General features: G+C 48.2%; 1 protein-coding gene across 1 annotated transcript in view; it reads right to left on the reverse strand.

The window, feature by feature from the left end:
- The window catches only part of LOC144177743 (uncharacterized), a 105,452-nt gene extending 86,524 nt beyond the window's left edge, over positions 1 to 18,928 (reverse strand). The window contains exons 1-2 of the mRNA XM_077705323.1: positions 18,805 to 18,928; positions 17,565 to 17,652 (exon numbers count right to left, since the gene is read on the reverse strand). Coding sequence (XP_077561449.1) covers positions 17,565 to 17,652; positions 18,805 to 18,928 — 212 coding nt within the window. The remainder of the gene's footprint in view (positions 1 to 17,564; positions 17,653 to 18,804) is intronic.
- Between the last annotated feature and the right edge of the window lie 1,517 nt (positions 18,929 to 20,445).

The following is a 20,445-nucleotide window of genomic DNA, read 5'->3' on the forward strand; positions in this document are numbered from 1 at the left end:
TTCGTGTATAAAGATGCCACATCTAATGTAACCAGAAGCGAACCAGGGGGTACAGGAAAGTCGACAATATCGGACAGGAAGTGGTTGGTAGCCTTAATATAAGATGGAAGACAAGGCGGGATTTGGTTAATTAGTGAATCTACAAATTGGGAGATAAGCTCAGTAACCGTACCTATGCCGGAAACAATAGGCCTACCGGGGTTTCCTGCCTTATGAATTTTTGGAAGCAGGTAAAAACGACCCGCGATAGGGCTCAATGGAACGAGGGCAGGCAAAGCAGAAGCTGGTATTTTTTGTTGATCGATAAGGTCAGTTATTGCAGTTGTAATGACCAATTTAAAATTTTCAGTTGGGTCTTCGTCAAGTCGTCTGTAAAACGTGCTGTCATCAAGCTGCCTCAAAGCTTCACCAACGTAATCCACTTTGTTTAGTAACACAACTGCACCGCCTTTATCTGCTGGCTTAATTACGATGTCATTGCATGATTTAAGGCGCTCCAAAGCCACTTTTTCATTTGGTGAAAGGTTTCCCTTGTTAAACGAAGCCTGTTTGTGATACATTTCTAGAACATCTCGTTGAACAGCGGTTATATATAAGTCTAGACATTTATCTCTTTGGGTAGGTGGGGTCCAATGCGTGTGAGATGGAAGAATGCTAGTAGTAGAATTGTCAGAATTTTTGTCAAGAAAAAATTCACGCAACCGCAGGTTTCTGGCAAAAGTATCTAAATCCTTCATGACTTCATATTCGCTGTAACCACCCTTCGATGGGCAAAAATTGAGCCCTCGCGACAACAATGAAACCTCGTCATGAGAAAGATTGTAAGAAGATAGGTTTACTACATTACCGGATGCTTGCAAGCCATCGGTCGATGTAGCATTACTTGAGTGCGGGGAAATTTCGGCGGCAGACGTTTTGGGACAAGCATAGGGCACAATTACTTTGTCTCTCAAGAGTTTCTTGCGTTTTACCTCCTGTATATCTGTCGATTTTTTTCGCTCGAATTCGGCCAGCTGTACAGATTCATAATCAGTGATTTTATGACAGGAAATAAGTTGGTTTTCTTGGTTACGAATAGATGTGAGCAAGGATTCGTAGTGCCGAATGATGATGCGAACCAGGTTGAAAGAAGCATTTGAGAGCACCTCATTCCACATAGCAATGCTAGAAACGGACATGTTTTCTATGGCAGGCTTTAACACAATTCGGAGGCCCCTAGGTACCACACTGGCCTCTAAATAAGTTTTCAACGTGGAAATGTGAAGTTCAAACCGGATGCGCTTTTCTACCACTTTGCGAATTCTCAAAAATGTCCTAGAGACAGGATAGTTCGAACAGTCTTTACCTTGGTGTGCAGTTGGTAGTCACTTTCTCTTCGATTTTTTAGGCCCGTCGGTGTGCTGAGCACGGAGGTTGTAGCGGGTGGCTTCACTGGTGGGTGTACAAGTAGTCGAAGCACTGACAGTTTGGCACGGGGTAGTCAGCGGCTGTTGTCGATCAAGTGAAGAAGAGTCGTCGTTCGTAGACTGTAGTACCACATGAGCTGTTTCATGGGGTGGGTGAATGGGCGGCTGGCTGGTTGATGCTTGAGAGGTGGGGTTGTTACACGTCGAGAATGCGTTCACTGCCATTGGAGCAAGGTGGAGTTCATCTTTCGAAGTTAAACTTGTAGTAGTCTCTATGGGTGCACGTCGGTCGCTTGACTGTTGGCAAGGCAACGAGTCGCTTCCAGTAGAACACTTTGGCGGAGAACAAGCATTGCTTGTACGGTTAAGAGTACGAACACCAGCTATGGCTTCGCCTTGGCCCACATGCGTTGAGAGTCCGTGTGTCGGGTGACAGCTTGTTCGTTGTGAGCTTGTAGAAGATTCGTTTGCTTTGATTTGGTTAGCCAAACCGCAAGGACCAGAATTTCTTTGCGAAGAGGGACAGTCCAATGGGGGCCAGGTGGCCAGGTGCAGCCGTGACGAGAGCAGCCCAGCGGACGGATTGTCTTCGGTGACAGAATTTTCTTTCACAGAGGTTGAGGGGTCACTGGGTATGGAAGTGCACCAAGATGAAGCGGTGTCGCTGAGTCTCGGGATCAAAAGTTACCTGAGGTGACATGCTAAAACTGCCGTTCCCTCAAAACTGAGGTGAAGGCCGTCAGCAGCCAGAACGCGGTTTGCAGGGAAGTCGTAGAAACCGTGGTCTAGGAAGTACACAAGCCAGGAGTGACGGCAATAATCCCGAACAAGGGTGTTGAACTGGTGGGCCTTGAGGTTGAAGTTCCGAATGAAGCACTGATTGTAGCTGTGCCGACGGCGATTGGTAGACCTCGGCAGGAGCAAGCTGACGTATAACCGCTTGATTGTGGGATGTTCTTTTGAAATGACGTCGAAAAGTCTCCGAAGGCTGTCAAACGCAGCGCGGGGTGTGCAGAAGGCCAGGTCGTTTGTTCCAGCGTGGATGACGAGAGTTGTTGCTGTAGATGGAACGAAGTCTAATAAGTTTGCCATATCCTTAATGAGGGCGCCAGACTGCGACACAAACGCTGGTGTGCCCGTCATGTTGGCATCAAAATGCTGGAAGACGTATTTGGTGTGGGAGTCACCCAAAACTGCTGCGGAGACCGTGGTGTTTGGGTACATCCAGGTAATCCTTTTCGACGTGGTCGCCCGGGCGTCCATTGTGGGCATAAGTGCAAGAATAAATGTTTCTTGGACACCGGCAAATATCAAGAAAAAGAAAGACACACGTCGAAAGAGGAATGGTATAACGTTTCGGCCGAGGGACCAGCCTTCGTCAGAATAACAGTGGCGGTCGTTGTCACGAATCATAAAAGGCGTCTGTTGCAAGATCACGTGAGGGCAGAAACGATCAAAATCAAGTGACATAATAAAAAAAAAAATCTGTGCGGCACTCCGTTTGATAAAATACAACATAATAATGGGTCTGACCCGTGCAGTATAAAAACCAGCAATGACAAGCACAAATACGCGGGAAAAAAAAATGAGGGCATGATGAACAGTCAGTAGTACAGAACGCAGTCACTGATGCAAGCAACTTAGCTTTCCTGCACTTTCATTTAGGCCACGTGCAATAGTATTGAATTTAAATATCAAAAACGACTCGCGAACTTCCCTATCATGATGGGTTCGAAAACCAGACTCGAGTATCGTGGCTTTTATATGGTCAAATGAGTGGCCCGTGATGTTGGCATGCTTTGACATTGGAAGGTGAGGGAGTGTTGATATGTGGGCCTTGTGGTTGTTGAACCTTTTCCTGAAGGGTGTTTGGGTTTCGCCAACGTACTGCATATTGCAAATATCGCACTGAAGGAGATAAACCGCGTTGCTCGTGTCGCAAGAATAATTCCCAGTTATCTTCATGCTGAAATTTGACGCAGTGCTGCTAGCAATAATTGTGGTAGTCATTTGGCTGCAGACCTTGCAGCGCGGTTTGTTGCATGGGCGGCATCCAGTAGGCGCTTTAGATTTGCTCTTAGATGAGGTAAGTAGGTCACGTAAATTTTGAGATCTACGGTAGGTTACACGTGGTGGTTCTCGGAATATCGGTTTCAATCGCTCGCTTTGTAGTAGTATGTTATGGTGCTTTTTTAGAATGGCGTTTACATTCTGTGCATGCGCGGAAAAGGTAAGGACTAGGTTAGTATGGGAGTAAACGGGTTGCCTCGTTTTGCTCAATAAAATTGCTTGGCGGTCAAGGCTGTCAGCACGCCTAATGGCGTCGTCAATTATCTGAGGTGGGTATTTCTGTTTAACTAAAGCACTTCGAAGCTGGGAACAATTGGCACTAAAATCTGATCGTTTGGAACAAATTCTTTTAAATCGAAGAGCCTGACTATATGGTATGCTTGTTTTGCAGTGCTTCACATGGTAACTATTGAAATGAAGGTATTGTTGCTTATCAGTTGGCTTTTTGTAGAGCTTCGTAGTTAGTTGACCATCATGAATGGTCAATGTTACGTCGAGGAAGTTGATAGTATGTTCCGAGTAGGTATGCGAAAAAGAAATAGACGGATGGGCGGTATTAAAATCATGAATAAACGATAAAAGCTGGGCTTCCCCGTGCTGCCAAATCATAAAATATCATCAATGTACCGCTTGTAGTAGGTCGGTCGTAGGGAACGGCTTGCCAGAAATTCATTTTCAAGTACGCCCATAAAAATGTTTGCGTACGTGGGGCCGATGGGTGTACCCATCGAGGTGCCATTAATTTGGAGGTAATGAACTCCCTTAAATTCAAAGTTGTTTAACTCTAGGACTAATCTTAAAAGGGTTCTCGACGTAACATTGACCATTCATGATGGTCAACTAACTACGAACCTCTACAAAAAGCCAACTGATAAGCAACAATACCTTCATTTCAATAGTTACCATGTGAAGCACTGCAAAACAAGCATACCATATAGTCAGGCTCTCCGATTTAAAAGAATTTGTTCCGAACGATCAGATTTTAGTGCCAATTGTTCCCAGCTTCGAAGCGCTTTAGTTAAACAGAAATACCCACCTCAGATAATTGACGACGCCATTAGGCGTGCTGACAGCCATGACCGCAAAGCACTTTTATTGAGGAAAACGAGGCAACCCGTTTACTCCCATACTAACCTAGTCCTTACCTTTTCCGCGCATGCACAGAATGTAAACGCCATTCTAAAAAAGCACCATAACATACTACTACAAAGCGAGCGATTGAAACCGATATTCCGAGAACCACCACGTGTAACCTACCGTAGATCTCAAAATTTACGTGACCTACTTACCTCATCTAAGAGCAAATCTAAAGCGCCTACTGGATGCCGCCCATGCAACAAACCGCGCTGCAAGGTCTGCAGCCAAATGACTACCACAATTATTGCTAGCAGCACTGCGTCAAATTTCAGCATGAAGATAACTGGGAATTATTCTTGCGACACGAGCAACGCGGTTTATCTCCTTCAGTGCGATATTTGCAATATGCAGTACGTTGGCGAAACCCAAACACCCTTCAGGAAAAGGTTCAACAACCACAAGGCCCACATATCAACACTCCCTCACCTTCCAATGTCAAAGCATGCCAACATCACGGGCCACTCATTTGACCATATAAAAGCCACGATACTCGAGTCTGGTTTTCGAACCCATCATGATAGGGAAGTTCGCGAGTCGTTTTTGATATTTAAATTCAATACTATTGCACGTGGCCTAAATGAAAGTGCAGGAAAGCTAAGTTGCTTGCATCAGTGACTGCGTTCTGTACTACTGACTGTTCATCATGCCCTCATTTTTTTTTCCCGCGTATTTGTGCTTGTCATTGCTGGTTTTTATACTGCACGGGTCAGACCCATTGTTATGTTGTATTTTATCAAACGGAGTGCCGCACAGATTTTTTTTTATTATGTCACTTGATTTTGATCGTTTCTGCCCTCACGTGATCTTGCAACAGACGCCTTTTATGATTCGTGACAACGACCGCCACTGTTATTCTGACGAAGGCCGGTCCGGTCCCTCGGCCGAAACGTTATACCATTCCTCTTTCGACGTGTGTCTTTCTTTTTCTTCTCTATATATATATATATATATATATATATATATATATATATATATATATATATATATATATATATATATATATAAATATATATATATATATATATATATATATATATATATATATATATATATATATATATATATATATATATATATAAATATATATATATATATATATATATATATATATATATATATATATATATATATATATATATATATATATATATATATATATATATATATATTTATATATATATATATATATATATATATATATATATATATATATATATATATATATATATTGTGAGCGCCTTCTTGTGCACCTGTGAACTGCCCCACACCCTGCCTGTCCACCGTCCACCGGTGTGGTCAACCCCTCACCTGTGCATAACCATTACAATCATCATTGGTACATAATCATCATCTCAAGTCGCTTGGTTGTGGAATCGCGATCTGGCAGGTAAAGGACGGAACCGTTCGCTCTGCTGCCTCCCTGAGAGAAGCGTCCTGTCTCCTTACAAGTGGTGGAGGTTGCGCTTGGTCCCGACCTCTACTTAGTCGGGCTGCACCCCTGGAGCTCCGTTCCGGCCGCCTTTTGTCGGCGCGAACCCCTCCGATGGAGCGAGAAAGCGCGCCGAATGCAGCACCCGCTTCTGCCTCGTCGCCATTCCTGGTGACCTGCCCCCAGCGCGACCCCCCGTCTTTCCGTGGCCTTCGGGGCGAAGATGTCGAGGACTGGCTGGAACAGTACAACAGGTTCAGTCAGTTTAACAGGTGGGACGATGGTTTCAAGCTCCAAAATGTCGGATTCCACCTGTTTCAAGTAGCCGAAATATGGTATTTAAATAACAAGGAAAGGCTGACTGATTGGGATACCGTCACCGAAGAGATTCGCAAAATTTTCTTCGTTCCTTCTGCTCGCTCGGATACAGCAAAGAAGAAACTCGAAACCCGCATACAGAATCCCGATGAGACGTACGCGTCGTATATCGAGGATGTCCTCGCTCTTTGCCGTCGGGTTAGCCCAGATATGTCGGAAGCAGACAAAGCCAAGCATATCCTCAAGGGAATCGCTGAGTTTGCCTTCACTGCCCTAGCGCAGCAACATCCATCCAGCGTCAATGACATAAGGGCCGCATGTCAGCGCTTTGACCAGCTACACGCGATTCGCCTACAACCGACTGCGGGACTCACTCGTCTTTCGCCAGAGCCAGAGTTGCGAGCTTTAATACGCAGCATCATCCGCGAGGAGCTCCAGCAGCACAGCTCCCTAAGCTCCTGCGGTCACGGTGACCGCTGCTCCCAGCCAGCAACTGACTTGCGAGAAGTTATCAAAGAAGAGTTGGCGTCAATGACTGGAAGTCCCCGCAGCGGTCACCCAGTTGCTCCCATCGGCGCTTCTTATGCGGACGCGCTGCAACGACCAGCGGTTGCGCCAGTTGAACTTGCGTCACCGCCGCCCATGCTCGGCCAGTTAGAAGCCGTCTCACCGCGACGTCCCGTTCAGAGTGTCTATCCGACCTGGCGGCCACGTCTTGACGTTCGTTCCAACGAACGGCCGGTCTGCTTCTACAGCGGCATAAGAGGCCACATCGCGCCCTTCTGCCGACGCCGCCTACAAGATGAACGGCGCGGTTACGCACCTTACGAACGTGATGTCCGCTTTAACTACGCGCCTCGAGGACCTGCCCACTCTCCTGGACAACGTTCTCTGTCTCCTCAGGACTCACTCGACCATTCGCGCAGTGACCGTGACTCGAGGCGTCGTTCACCCTCGCCTTACCGTCGTTTCGTGTCACCCATTCGCCCCGTCTCTCGTGACCCTGACCTCCAACCGGAAAACTAGGCGCTGCAGTTTGTGGAGGGGAAACTGCATCGTTTTAACTGATTGAAACTCCTCCAGAGCGCCCTTCAAATGTGTTATGTGTTGAAGTAGAAGGTATTTGCGTGAAAGCTTTAGTTGACACCGGAGCCAGCCTTTCTGTTATGGATTCTTATCTTTGTTCTCGTCTACGAAAAGTGAAGACCGCTTACGCTGGCCCTTCGTTATTTAATTCAAACGGACATATTATGCAGCCTGTCGCAAGTTGTACTGCACGACTGTTAATCAGGAAAGATCGTCATCACATCCAATTTGCGGTCCTCTCACAGTGCTCCCATGAACTAATTTTGGGTTGGGACTTTCTCACCTCAGCTTCCGATGTCATATCCTGTCGCCACCCAGCCATTCAAATCAGCGATACCGAGTTTACATCGGCTGCGACCTTACGACGTCAGGTTTTGATTCTGCATGCTGACCACGTCCTGCCGCCTGGTAGCGAAGAAGTCCTGACGGTTTCAACGGGAAGCATGTTTGATGGCGACGTGATAGCTTCTCCAGCGAGCCGTTTGATTCCCCGCGGAATCGCCATGTCTACCTGCCTCCTTCGCTTTTCGCGGGGACTTGCAGCTCTGGCAGCGCTCAACACCCCCGGCGAGCCGATATTGCTACGCAAGGGCACGGCCGTTGCTTCTGTTGTCGACCGCGAGCCTTTTTCTATCGTGTCTAACACCATTACTCCTTCGTGCATGCGGGATTCAGCACCCTCGGCTGTTCCGCCTAGCATCGCTATCACTATTAACCCAGACCTCACGGCGGCACAGACGGAACAATTGCTGGCTGTTCTGAAAAAGCACAGCGCATCATTCGACGTTACTTCCAACACACTCAAACGTACGTCTGTCGCCGCGCATCGGATTGAAACAGACGGCTCAGCCATTGTACGCCGTCATCCGTACAGAGTATCTGCGCACGAACGTAAAATTATAGAAGAACAAGTTTCTCACATGCATAAACGCGATGTCATACGTCCCTCATCAGGTTCATGGTCATCGCCGGTTGTGCTTGTGCAGAAGAAGGATGGTTTTGTTCGGTTTTGCGGTGAATACCGTGTGCTAAATAAGATAACTCGAAAGGATGTTAATCCGATGCCTCGCATCGATGACGCGTTGGACAGTCTCCAAGAAGCAGAATACTTCTCTAGTCTCGACTTACGCTCCGGATATTGGCAGATCCCGATGCACGAAGATGACAATGAGAAAACTGCCTTCGCTACTCCAGACGGCCTCTACGAATTCAACGTGATGCCCTTTGGTCTGTGTAAATCCCCTACGACATTTGAGCGAATGATAGACACTGTGCTCCGCGGGCTCAAATGGAAAAGCTGTTTTTGCTATCTGGACGACATCGTTGTTTTTTCGACTACGTTTGATCAACATCTGCAACGTCTAGACGAAGTACTTAGATGCCTCTCCAATGCAGGACTACAGCTGAATACAAAAAAGTGTACTTCTGCCAGCAAGTCGATCAAAGTATTGGGACACGTCGTCAGCAAAAACGGAATCCAACCCGACCAAGAGAAAATTTACGCCGTTCTAAATTTTCCCCCACCACTACAGCAGAAAGATCTCCGCAGCTTCCTCGGGCTAGCATCCTATTTTCGCCGCTTCATACAAAATTTTGCGACCATTGCTTCTCCCCTGCACTACCTCCTACGTTCTGGCGTCGCTTTTGTTTGGAATGAGGAATGCGAACGGGCTTTCCACTCCCCTAAAGACGCCCTAACATCAAGTCCAGTGCTTGCCCATTTTGATGATGCTGCCCCAACCATTCTGCACACGGACGCCAGTGGCCAAGGCATCGGCGCGGTCTTGCTACAACTTGACTCTCACCAGAGGAAGCGAGTAGTAGCCTATGCCAGCCGGTCCCTCACCTGAGCAGAGCAGAACTGCACCATAACGGAGCAGGAATGCCTCGCTGTTGTGTGGGCCATTCAAAAGTTCCGCCCCTACTTATACGGCCGGCACTTCACAGTCGTCACAAATCACCACGCCTTATGCCGGTTGTCCACGCTCAAGAACCTTTCCGTACGCCTGGGTCGTTAGATTCTCCGTCTCCAGCAATATGATTTTACCGTTGCTTACAAGTCCGGAAAGAAACACATAGACGCGGATGCTCTTTCACGCTGCCCATTGCCTCAATCATCTGCATCTGCCTCCCCAGCACACCAAGCTGCTCTACCGGTCAGACAAATCCTTCCTGCAATGTTTGATATTCCAGACAACCTGCCGGCGATCCAGCGAAGCGACACTTATTGTCGTACCATAATAGACAGGATGGACGGCTCCACTCCAACTCCCAACAGCCGTCTACGTCGACAGCTAAAGAGTTTCCGGCTTGTAGATGGAATTCTTCATCGTTGCAGCCATCATCCTGAAGGCAGCAGTTGGGTTCCAGTGGTACCTCAACCACTACGGAGAGCCATCTTAGAGGCGTTTCACGATGAAGATACAGCAGGACATCTTGGTTATGCAAAAACCTACGACCGCATTCGCAGTCGCTACTTCTGGCCTGGACTCTCCACAGACGTGGCCAAGTATGTTTCCTCTTGCACCAAATGCCAACAAAGGAAGCGCAGTACGTCTCCCACACCAGGTACGCTACAACCGCTTCCTTGCTCGTCGATGCCTTTCGAATCAGTGGGCATTGATCTCTACGGACCGCTTCCATGCACACCTGCCGGCTACGGCTGGATTGTGACTGCCGTTGATCAATTAACCCGGTACGCTGAGACGTCACCCCTGAGATCCGGATGCGCCCAAGAAATCGCAGATTTTGTCCAGCAGAGCATCATGTTGCGGCACGGTGCACCTCGCGTGCTTCTGAGTGACCGAGGCGAGGCCTTTTTATCGCAAGTTCTTGCGGAAGTGCTTCGAGCTGCCAATATCGTTCATAAAACGACTAGCAGCTACCACCCTCAGACCAACGGCCTCACCGAACGATTTCATAGAAGTCTATCCGACATGCTCTCCATGTACATTAGACCAGACCATACCAACTGAGACCACGTTCTGCCTTTCGTAACATTCGCCTATAATTCGGCTGTTCAGCGCACCACCGGCTACTCACATTTCTTCCTCGTTTTCGGCCGTTCCCCTTCCTTTGCTATGGACAATGCTTTCCTCTCTGCTCCGGTATTTCCTGCAACGCCATTTTCTGACCAGTTCATCTCTCTGATCAATCACTGCCGTCAGCTAGCCCGCATAAACACTGAAGCCACGCAGCAACAACGGAAAACACGGTATGATGCAACTCACCGCGACGTTCATTTCCGCACGGGAGATCGAGTGTTACTCTAGACGCCGATTCGCTCACCTAGCTTGTGCGAGAAGTTTTTGAACTGGTATATTGGCCCCTACGTCGTCACTGAGCAAACTTCTCCGGTAAACTATCGAGTGTCGCCAACAACTGTTTCCACGGGCCGCCGCAGACGCGGGAGCGAAATTGTGCACATTTCTTGCATGAAGCGTTTCATCAACCGTGCGCCTTAAATACACGCGGCCAGGCGGCCGCTTCCAACTACGGGGGGGGGGGGGGGGGGGGGGCAGGGGGGGGATGTGAGCGTTTACTTGTGCACCTGTGAACTGCCCCACATCGTGCCCGTCCACCGTCCACCGGTGTGGTCAACCCCTCACCTGTGCATAACCATTACAATCATCATTTGTACATAATCATCATCTCAAGTCGCTTGGTTGTGGAATCGCGATCTGGCAAGTAAAGGACGGAACCGTTCGCTCTGCTGCCTCCCTGAGAAAAGCGTCCTGTCTCCTTACAAGATATATATATATATATATATATATATATATATATATATATAGTAAAAAATGGGTATAGCTTCTAACAAAACTGTTTATTGGTCGACGTTTCGATCGGATGCCGATCTTTCTCAAGACAACATTTCGTATTTCTGTGCACGTATTTATAAGCTCGTCGTCCAACGACGCCGAAAAAAGAGAGAGGGGGGATTTGGGGAGAAAAACAGCAACAAACGCACACTCCCGGCGAGGTGAGGTGAAGGTTTGCAAAAAGAGAGAGAGAGAGAGAGAGAGAAGAGAAAAAAAAAGAAAAAAGAACGAGCAAACGAAAGAAAACACAAAACCAAAACAAACTTAAACATGCAGAAAACAAACCTTAACCAAAACAAACCTAAACATGCAGAAAAGAGAGAGGAGTACACAACTCTTTCAAAACGCTGTCCTTCATCGTTCGTCAGCTTGTAGAAAGAGTGACAGGTAGCGCCCACTTCAGAGGGGGCCGCTCTGCTCAAGAAGCGAAAGCACAAAGCAATAACAGGGACGCTCTCACACAATCACTGGGGGGCACAGAATTCCAATGGTCACTGACATTACGGGAAGAGTTGACAGGAAGCGGTCGCAGCGGCACACATGTTTTAGTGACACCAACCCATCAAAAGTCCATAATACAAAGGGGTCTTCAGTTGATATACTGTATGCACAATTTTGCACCCAAGAACAATTTGGCACCCAAGCGTCAGTGCACGGGCCCATAATCTTTCGTTGCGACCCAAGGGGAGCGTTCAAGCGTAGCAATGCTCTCTCAATAAAACTACAGCGAAGCAATGGCGACTTAACTTTGTTTAGCTTTTAACCCACACTGGTAATAAAATTCTTGCTGTGACTGAGTTGCCTTTTGGGCCCGAGTTGAAACCCGAGAGGGAGCGGTCTGGCCTCGACTGTGTTAGGTTAAAACCTGAACAACAACCTACCTTATCAAGTGGATGATGTCAGGTATGACATCGATGGTGTACCCAAGTTCATTGTCGGCATCGTAGAAACTTCGAAACGGTATCTCGCTGTCAAAGGTGGTTGCTTTTTCCGGATATTTGAATTGTTCGTGGAGGAATATATTCACGTCATTATCGTCGAAATCTTCTGCAACACGTGCCTTCATGTTTTGTCCTTCGACGTGTTGAGGGAGGACAAGGGTAATGGCAAGACATAATCCAAAGGTGATGACTGGAAAGGCAATTCGGCTGAAAAGAAAACGTAACACAATCTTTAAACAGTGTCTCTCTTTGGACGCAATGAAGTGTTCTAGCATAACTGGCACCTGAGCTACACTAGGGGCGGTTAATACCGTTACCCGATTGCGCATGCGCGCGCGGGGGCACGGCGCGGTGCCACGCTATCGCCCGAACCAACGCGTGCGTCCGCAGTTGGGACCCGGTGGCCGGCGCCGCGGCCGCCAGCGGAACCCACGCTACCCGCTATGCTAACAGAGTCATTTCATTATCCGAGATCCGTACCTCTTTTCTCGGAATCCAGACGTTATTCTCACTAGTGCATTTAAGCCTTAAAAGGAGCTAAGGGTCATGCATGGCTTTCGGAGGGAGCTATTTGAAGCACAAAATTAGAGGGAAGTGTCCCAACCTCTCGGTTGGTGCCAATGCCGCAAATATGTGTGGTAATAGTAGCCTGCTAGCGATTGTTTATTTGTCGAATTTAAACCAACGACCAAACCTCTCTGTCTAAGGATTTTTCACTAAAGACTAAGGGACAATTAAAGCAAATTCGACGTTCCTGGTATCTTCTAAAACAGCAGAGCTAACTACGGCATTGGCGGCCACCTTAAGCACAGTCGGGGGGCCCTCACAAGGCGGCTGGCCCAGCTATGTACAGTCATAGGCCACGTCATTTAAAGTTCATAGGCTACGCCAAAGGCGTCTGTGCCACAAAGTATGCAAAGCATAAACTCAACGTTCAACAGTCACCAAAATATTTTATGAGACTAAGAAAAACGGGTGTTTTCTTTAGCTTTCCTGAATAAAACTTTTCAGCTTCGCTCGAGAAATAAGCTAGCACATTGACTTTTTGATGGCCTATGCGCTTTCGCGAAGGCTTAGAAACTTTTGACAAGACGGCCTACTCGAAGTTGAGTCATAGAGGTCTTGTAGTTCATCGCAACATATATGCGGGGTGCCAGTACGCGCCGTATGCACAGGCGTACGAACCGAGATCGCGTACTGCCCGGCGGTCGCATCTCAGAAGCACTTGAAGACGGATAGCGCGGGCGCGTATGGCCTGAAGAGTACGGCCCCTCATAATCGTGTACGGTATCTTTTCGTTTAAGTGCGACACCGGTATTTGGTGACTTCAGTACGCTGGCTGCCACCAGAAGCGGGGATCGCTCACAAAGTCAATCTCTGCGGTATGTACGCCCGCGAAGCTCTCCCACGGAGGTATGTTAGTTTTTTTCAGTGCATATCAAGGAAGAGAGAGAGAAAGAATAAAATACCGTTTTCAAAAGAGTTGCGATGGGGCAATTTTAGCTCACTTGGAGTGGTTCCTTATGTACAGGTTCCCATATGCTTCCCGACCCTCCTGGCCCCTATGGATCAGCCGGTGTTAGTCGCTCTGGGCGGAGCAGGTCAGCAATTCTCCCATCACTCATCCTGCATGCTGACGGAGTCAACAAGAATGGGGGGTGCTTGGGTTTTGTGCATTCTTCGATTATGGGTTTTAGGGTGCCTGGTTTTGAGTATTGGGGGCATCTTTTACGCATTTTGTTGAGAACATGCGGTTGGGGTCTAGTAGAGGGTGTGGGAAAGATGCTGCTTGTATCTGTAGATATATTGATTCTACTTCCCTGGAAAGGCTAGGATGAGTGCGCGGAAGGCTTCTTGTGTTCTCCATGTAATGTTTTATGATTTCTGCATATTTCGTTATTGTGTTCCTCCCTTCGTCCGTTTCCTCCGTAGCCCGGAGGTTTAAGTCTCGGGATTGTCGATGGGTGAATTCGTTGCCCTCGATGTAGTGGGCCTTACTGATATGTAGGTACAGTGCTACGTATGTTGTCCCTGATATGACGAACGCCGGCAACAGACGTAGTGTGTCGTCCTCTTTCATACCTCTTCTTCTGTTGGAGACTCTACGTATGATGATGATCTTTTCCATTGTGTTCTTAAGCTTTTTCATCTTCTGTCGGAGACTTCACGTATCATGTTCAGGATCTTGTCTGTTATGGTCTCGTGCTCTTCTCTCCTATCTTGATTTTCGCTGTTCTGTGGCTGAAGAAGTATTTTACATAGTTGTACGTGCGTACTCCACGTCCTGTTGTTCTTAGGTTGTTGAGGATGCTTCTGTGTGTGACGTTTGCCGAATGCTCACTTTATATCTACTGTGAGTATCGCTCTTCGGGCTTGCTGTGTTGCTGGTTTGACTACCAATCCGTGGAGCTGTACGAGTACGTCTTGCGTTACGAGGTGTTTCCACAATCCCTGCATTGCTCGGGAAATGATGTCATGTTAGTCCTTATTCCTGATGACTTTGGACTCGTTGTAGTGGCATTCGCTGCATTACTTTTCCGACTCATGAGGTGCGATAGATCTGTCTCATGATGTCGATGTGGGGTTTTTTTCCTTGTTTGGGTGCAAAGCGTACTTGCGCTTCTTTCCATACCGGCACGAGGGTTCCCGTTTCCCGCGTCGTGTTTGTGTGATTGAAGGGTTATGTCCGTCTTTCATTGCTAAGGTTATGTAGCAGCCTGTACGTGATCGTATCCAATCTTGGGCGGTAACTAGTTACAAGTTTACGCGTTGCCGGTAACTAGTTACTTTTTCAGTAACTTGTAACTGTAACTACTTACTTTTAAGTTAGAGGAACTTGTAACTGTAACACTGTTACTGTTTTATGGAGTAACTTTAGCAAGAAATACCGTTACAGTTACTTCATTTCGATAAACAAATATCCAACAGCAACACTCGCTAATGGCCGATGTGCAGTTCGCGCTTTCCACTTTTTCGGACTTTCTTCTGCACAGCCTTCGCCTTCTTCATGTATGCCAGCTCACTCCCTTCGTATGGGTGAAAAACAGCTGTACTAGAAATGTTTAGGGGTGCACGTGTGCGTGGTGTCCCACGCGGTCAGCTAAATCCCTCAGCAGGGGGATGTCGCTCTCACCCAGACCATAATTAAAGCCTAACAGCACGTGGACGCATGTTGACACCAGAGCTCAGAGTACGATGCGGGGCTGCACCATTTTTGCCACATCTGGAGCGCAGTAAAAGTGTTTGACACAGAGGCGAACAGGAACAAAAAAACATCCACAAACCCCGCACAACGTACTGAATCCTTTGCACTTTCGCAAAAGCCTAGAAAATCCCGGTCAATGCGTCGCCTTCGCATATGCGACGTGCAGCCCGTTTGTGGGGTCATAAAACACCGCGGGGAGTCTCTCGGAGTCCCCGCGCTCGCCCAGCTCTGCCCGCAACGTAGAGTGTTCGACTCACAAGTGGCAATTGCTTGCGACCATTGTGCACTTTTGAGACCCCTGGCCGTGTTTGGGACCACGTGTTTGGAACCCCTGGTCTAGAGGCTTCGTCGAGCTGTCAACAGTACCCGAAGGATGTCGAGGAAGTAAAGAATTCCACACCCCTTCAAACAAACGACGACGCCAGCAACACACCACCCAGCATCTTGGCCGGCAAACGCCTGACCACACTGCCGCAGCACGAGAAAATATTTTTGGAAAGCTTCGCGACTTCGTTTCCAGAGTTGGGGAAGAAACGAATACCGTAGCTACATCTGTTTCTGAATGTTGGGCGCAAAGAATACTTTGGCGAGCTTCGTTCGGCCTACGCCTCAAAACAAACGAAGCGAGCGGGCTCTGGGATAGGGGAAGTGATAGCTGTGAAAGGCTGGGATTGCGGGAACCGTGTTTCTCAGTCGAGGCGACAAAAGTCGCCTTTGTGAGGACAGGGGGCGTAGGAAAAAACAGTAAAGCGTCCAGTTCAGTTTATATTCCCTTTGGAAATAATCTTGGCTCATTCCGGGGGGGGGGGGGGGGGGTGGCTGGGCGTTGGAGCGGGAGAACGACTCTGATGGCCTACGGACAAACGTCGCTTCGGAAATAGCTCAAATTGGTCTCCGTCTCCGACGACAAGTACGAACTAAAATGTTACCACAGTGCTTTTTTTTAGTATCTTCCAAAAACACCTCGACAACCGAAGTACTCCCACATCCGTTTCCCTTTTCCTCAAAGGGCCTTCTGACGCTCCACCACTCCCATCCCATTTTTTTCGTTCTCCCTCACTATGCAAAGCGGTCAAGTGACAACACTGTAGGTGAAAATAAATTTAGTTGACATTGACTGCCTCGTCTGTTTTGTCCTCAAGCTCGGCATAGTATAAGTTCGGCCTCCGCGTTCGTACTTTTTCTAAACGTTTGGCAACCATTTCTGTCGACACAGAGCAAGAGCAACCGCTGCCTGGGCCCCAATGCCTTCGTATGTTCCTATTTACAAGCTAAATCTTGTAATCTATTAATTAGTTTCATACAGTAACGGAAAAGTAACGACGTTACTTTTTTACAGTAACTGTACCTGTAACTAGTTACTTTTGAAAACTTCGTAACTGTAACTGTAACAGAGTTACTTTTTTGGGTTAGGTAGCTGTAACTGTACACTGTTACTTTTTTTCGGTAACGTGCCCAAGACTGATCGTATCCGGTCCTGGGGAGTTGTTCTTGTTGCTTTTCCGTATGGCGGTGAGCAGTTGTGTTTCGGTGAAAAGTTTGTCCGGCAATTTAATTGGTGGACTGGAGTAATTTTTTATTTCTCCTCCTCTTTTTGTTTTAAAACACTTCTTTTGAGGTCCTTGGATAAGTCGCTCGCATTTCCCTTGCAATTGTTGAGGGTGGCTGTAAAGGTGTGGTTTCTGGCGCTGTTGCGTCCTAGTGGGGCCATCAGATGTCTGAGCAGCCTCCACGTCTTCCTGGTTGACAGTGTGCTTTGCAGGCCATCGCAGAGCTGTAGCCAATGTTCTGTCCACAGTTGCATCGCATATCCTGTCGCTATTATGTTTAGTTCGTGGATGCGCTTCCGAAGCTTTTTTAATGTCTTTGTTTCTTCCACCTCCTCGTTAAGCCGTGTCGTGCCTTCCATATGTGTAGGAGTTTGGCCTACACGAAGTGAGTCTGCGTTATGGTCACGATGGTTTGTGTGCGTTGTTTAGTCATTTGGGTTTGGTGTTTATCCCATTCTGCACAGGTGCCTGGTTCTGTCTTGTATTCCTCGGCTTCATTTCTGAGTTTTTCACAGTCTATAAGCTGTCCATTGCCGGTTTTGATCTTGCATCTCGGCCCTCGAATCTTGGTCAAGATAATGTCGTCGTCTGAGCCCAGACCCACCCTGTGTTTTGCCACGTGGTGTCGAGGATCCCTTGCACCATGGTGAGGTCGGGGGTGGTGTCTCTTGACGTTCTCATGCCCATACGAGCTAGGGCGTTTGATTCATTGAGGATGCCCAGGCCTTGTCATTCTATTTCGCTGACTAATACTTTGCCTCTCATGGAGTTAAACTGGTATCCCCACAATGAGTGTGGGCCGTTGAAGTCCACAACAAAGATGATCGGCTTGCCTTGAATGGTGTCGAGGCTGTCACATATGATTTCTTACAGTTTAAGGTCCTTCTACGCTGTTCTGCAGGATACGTTGAGGATATATTACTTCTCTTTGTTGCCTATATTCTGGCTGCGTATTTCCAGCAGTACGAGTTCTATTCGTCTCTGTGGAGTGATTTGGCGTCCGGCTGCAAAGTTATTTCTGATTAGAGATGCCACTCTTTTACCAGTTGTATTCGTGTATGACAGGAATCCCGGGATCTTGGGTTTTGTGTTCGTTTCCTGCCGTGCTGTGGCGTACCGCTTGTTTTCTGCCTTCTTTATATTTGTTTGCAGTTTCAAAATCTAGCATTTTATACCTCAACAGTTCCATTGATAAATTATCGCGTTCTCTTTAGCCTCTGCAGTACCATTGAAAAATGTTTGTGTTCACATTGTGTTTTCTGCTATTCTTCTACCCCATCGTTAGGCGTTTGGAAGTTGGTCGTGTTCATATTTCTCTCGTAGAGTCTTTTGCGCGTTGGGCCACTTCGGCCAGTGATCACCGCGTTACCCTTTATTGTGAGCTGCTTGACACTGTTGTGCATCTTGCTAGCGATTGTTCCTAGCTTGGTTCCTTGGAGGACAGTTCCTCGCCCTGGCTCGCGAAGGTTTTGAACTCGTTGTTGAGTTTTTTAATAGTTTGTGTGAGGTATTGAAATCGTTTTGACAAGTCAGGTTTATATGATTGTTGGACTGCCGGTGAGTGCAATCTACTGTTATGTGTGGGTCTGGTTGGATCTCCTTCCCGGCCGCCTTGCGCTTAGTCTTATCGTTCTCCCCGGTTTTGGATTTTTCCGGGGCTTTTCCAGGATTTTTCCAGAAATTTTCCATTCTAGTTACGATTTCGCTAAGGTGTAGACTTGCTTGGCAAAAATTGCCTCGGGCTGTGCACATTCGCCTTAATCTTTCTTTTCTGTGTTCTTGGTGAGCGGTGCAAAGTCCCTGTTGCTACAAAGAGCGATGGGAGGCGCCCCTGCAGAGCCTACCTGTTTGATGGCAGTGGTCCTCGGTGGCTCCCTGATTGTGGACGTGGGTGTTCTCGATTTGGACCGGGAGCGTCTGCGGGCTCCGGCTTTTCACTCCGGTGTCGTCGCACTCGAGCTCGGGCATCCCGATGAGCAGCTGCGCTCCCTCCCACCCTCGCGGAATGGGGGGCGGCGTCGAAATGAGGAGCCCTCTCGCGGATCTGCGGTCTTCCCGAACTTTGCGTGTAGCCGTGGGCAGCTCGTTGACGCTTCCACTGTCGTTTGAGCACCACGTACAGCATTTTGAAGCGAGTGAGGTGGACGTTCGCCGCTTGTCCCGGCGCACAAGCTGATACAGCGCACTTGTCAGCCATCGAAGTGGTGCCGCCATCTTTCATCCCAGCGGGGTACCTTCGCGTATCGTGACGGGCGCCATCAACGGACATTGCGAGCAGCTAAACTGCTCCGCTGTTAAAAGCTCGCCTGGAGCGCACCCAGCAGCGCGTGGCTTAGAAAGCCGTTAGTACTTCATCAACGTTTATAGATGAGGTTGTAATAGAGCGTGGCGCAGGCGGTCACCTTTGCATCCCCAGTGAGAATCGGCGCTACTGTCGCGTGGAGATCGCAGAGAGCCACAGGGTCCCCGCGTGGTGTTCGGTGTGTTGTTTAGTGGGCATCCGTTTGGTGTTTTTTGCCGTCGCGCCGCAAACTTGCTTATTGGACTCTGTCATGTTCCTCATGTGCCATTATCTTTATGGCCTTGCCTGATGCATCTATTCCATGCGACCTACCGCGTACCCAGTTGTCAAAGTGGATATCGATCGTTCCCAAAAAAATGGTCTTTTTGGCGGCAGTTCTTCAAATTTCCCAGTAACCGTGAACCGCGTGGTCTTGTGCCATCGCGCGAAAAATGTCAAGATACCAACGAAGACCTGCCTTTGCGATATACAGTTTAAATCGGATGACCTCACCACTTGTTATGAACCAGTTACCTGCGGCAGCACTACTCATATTCCGAGAAGGTGGTTAATTAAGCCAGGCGCTTTCCCCGGAATTTCAGTTGCGAAGCATCTTATGGTCAGGGCTATGTACGTCCCTGCCTGGTCGTTGTCGTTGTTGTTGCGCCGTCCACACCCCCACTGCGCATGCTCGGCTTGCTGAACGCCCGGTCCCTTCTATGGGCTCCTGGAGCGACACTGTTGCCGGTGTCTTCCTGGGGGGGGGGGGGGGGTGGGGAGGCGGGGGCGGAGACAACCACGCTTCCCCTTTAAGGGCTCCTGGAGCGATAATGTTGCTGTTATCTTCCTGGTTCGGCACGAGACGAGCACGCTTCACGCGCCTTCGACGTTTCATCGTCGTCGGCAGCGGCGTGCGTGGGCGAGTCTCGGCGGGCCGTGATTACAAGTAGCCCACAACCATCCGGGGAACGTGCATCGACCTCACCTTCAGCAACTTTAGGGTTCATCCCCTACAACAGTTCTTGACTTTACATTTCACAGACCATAATGCGGTCATAATCAAAGCGGAACGCAAACCACAGCTCGACGTCACCTACGTTTAACATGATGATCATAATGCTTATATAAAGACAAACTCATACCACGTACAACGTCTCTCTCTCTCTCTCTCTTTAATGCTTCTCCACTCTAACACCCGCCCCCT

This window comes from Haemaphysalis longicornis, unplaced genomic scaffold (genome assembly GCF_048455015.1).
Source record: "Haemaphysalis longicornis isolate Haplotype H1 unplaced genomic scaffold, Haemaphysalis longicornis Haplotype H1 scaffold_30, whole genome shotgun sequence".
NCBI classification, from domain to species: Eukaryota; Metazoa; Arthropoda; class Arachnida; order Ixodida; family Ixodidae; genus Haemaphysalis; species Haemaphysalis longicornis.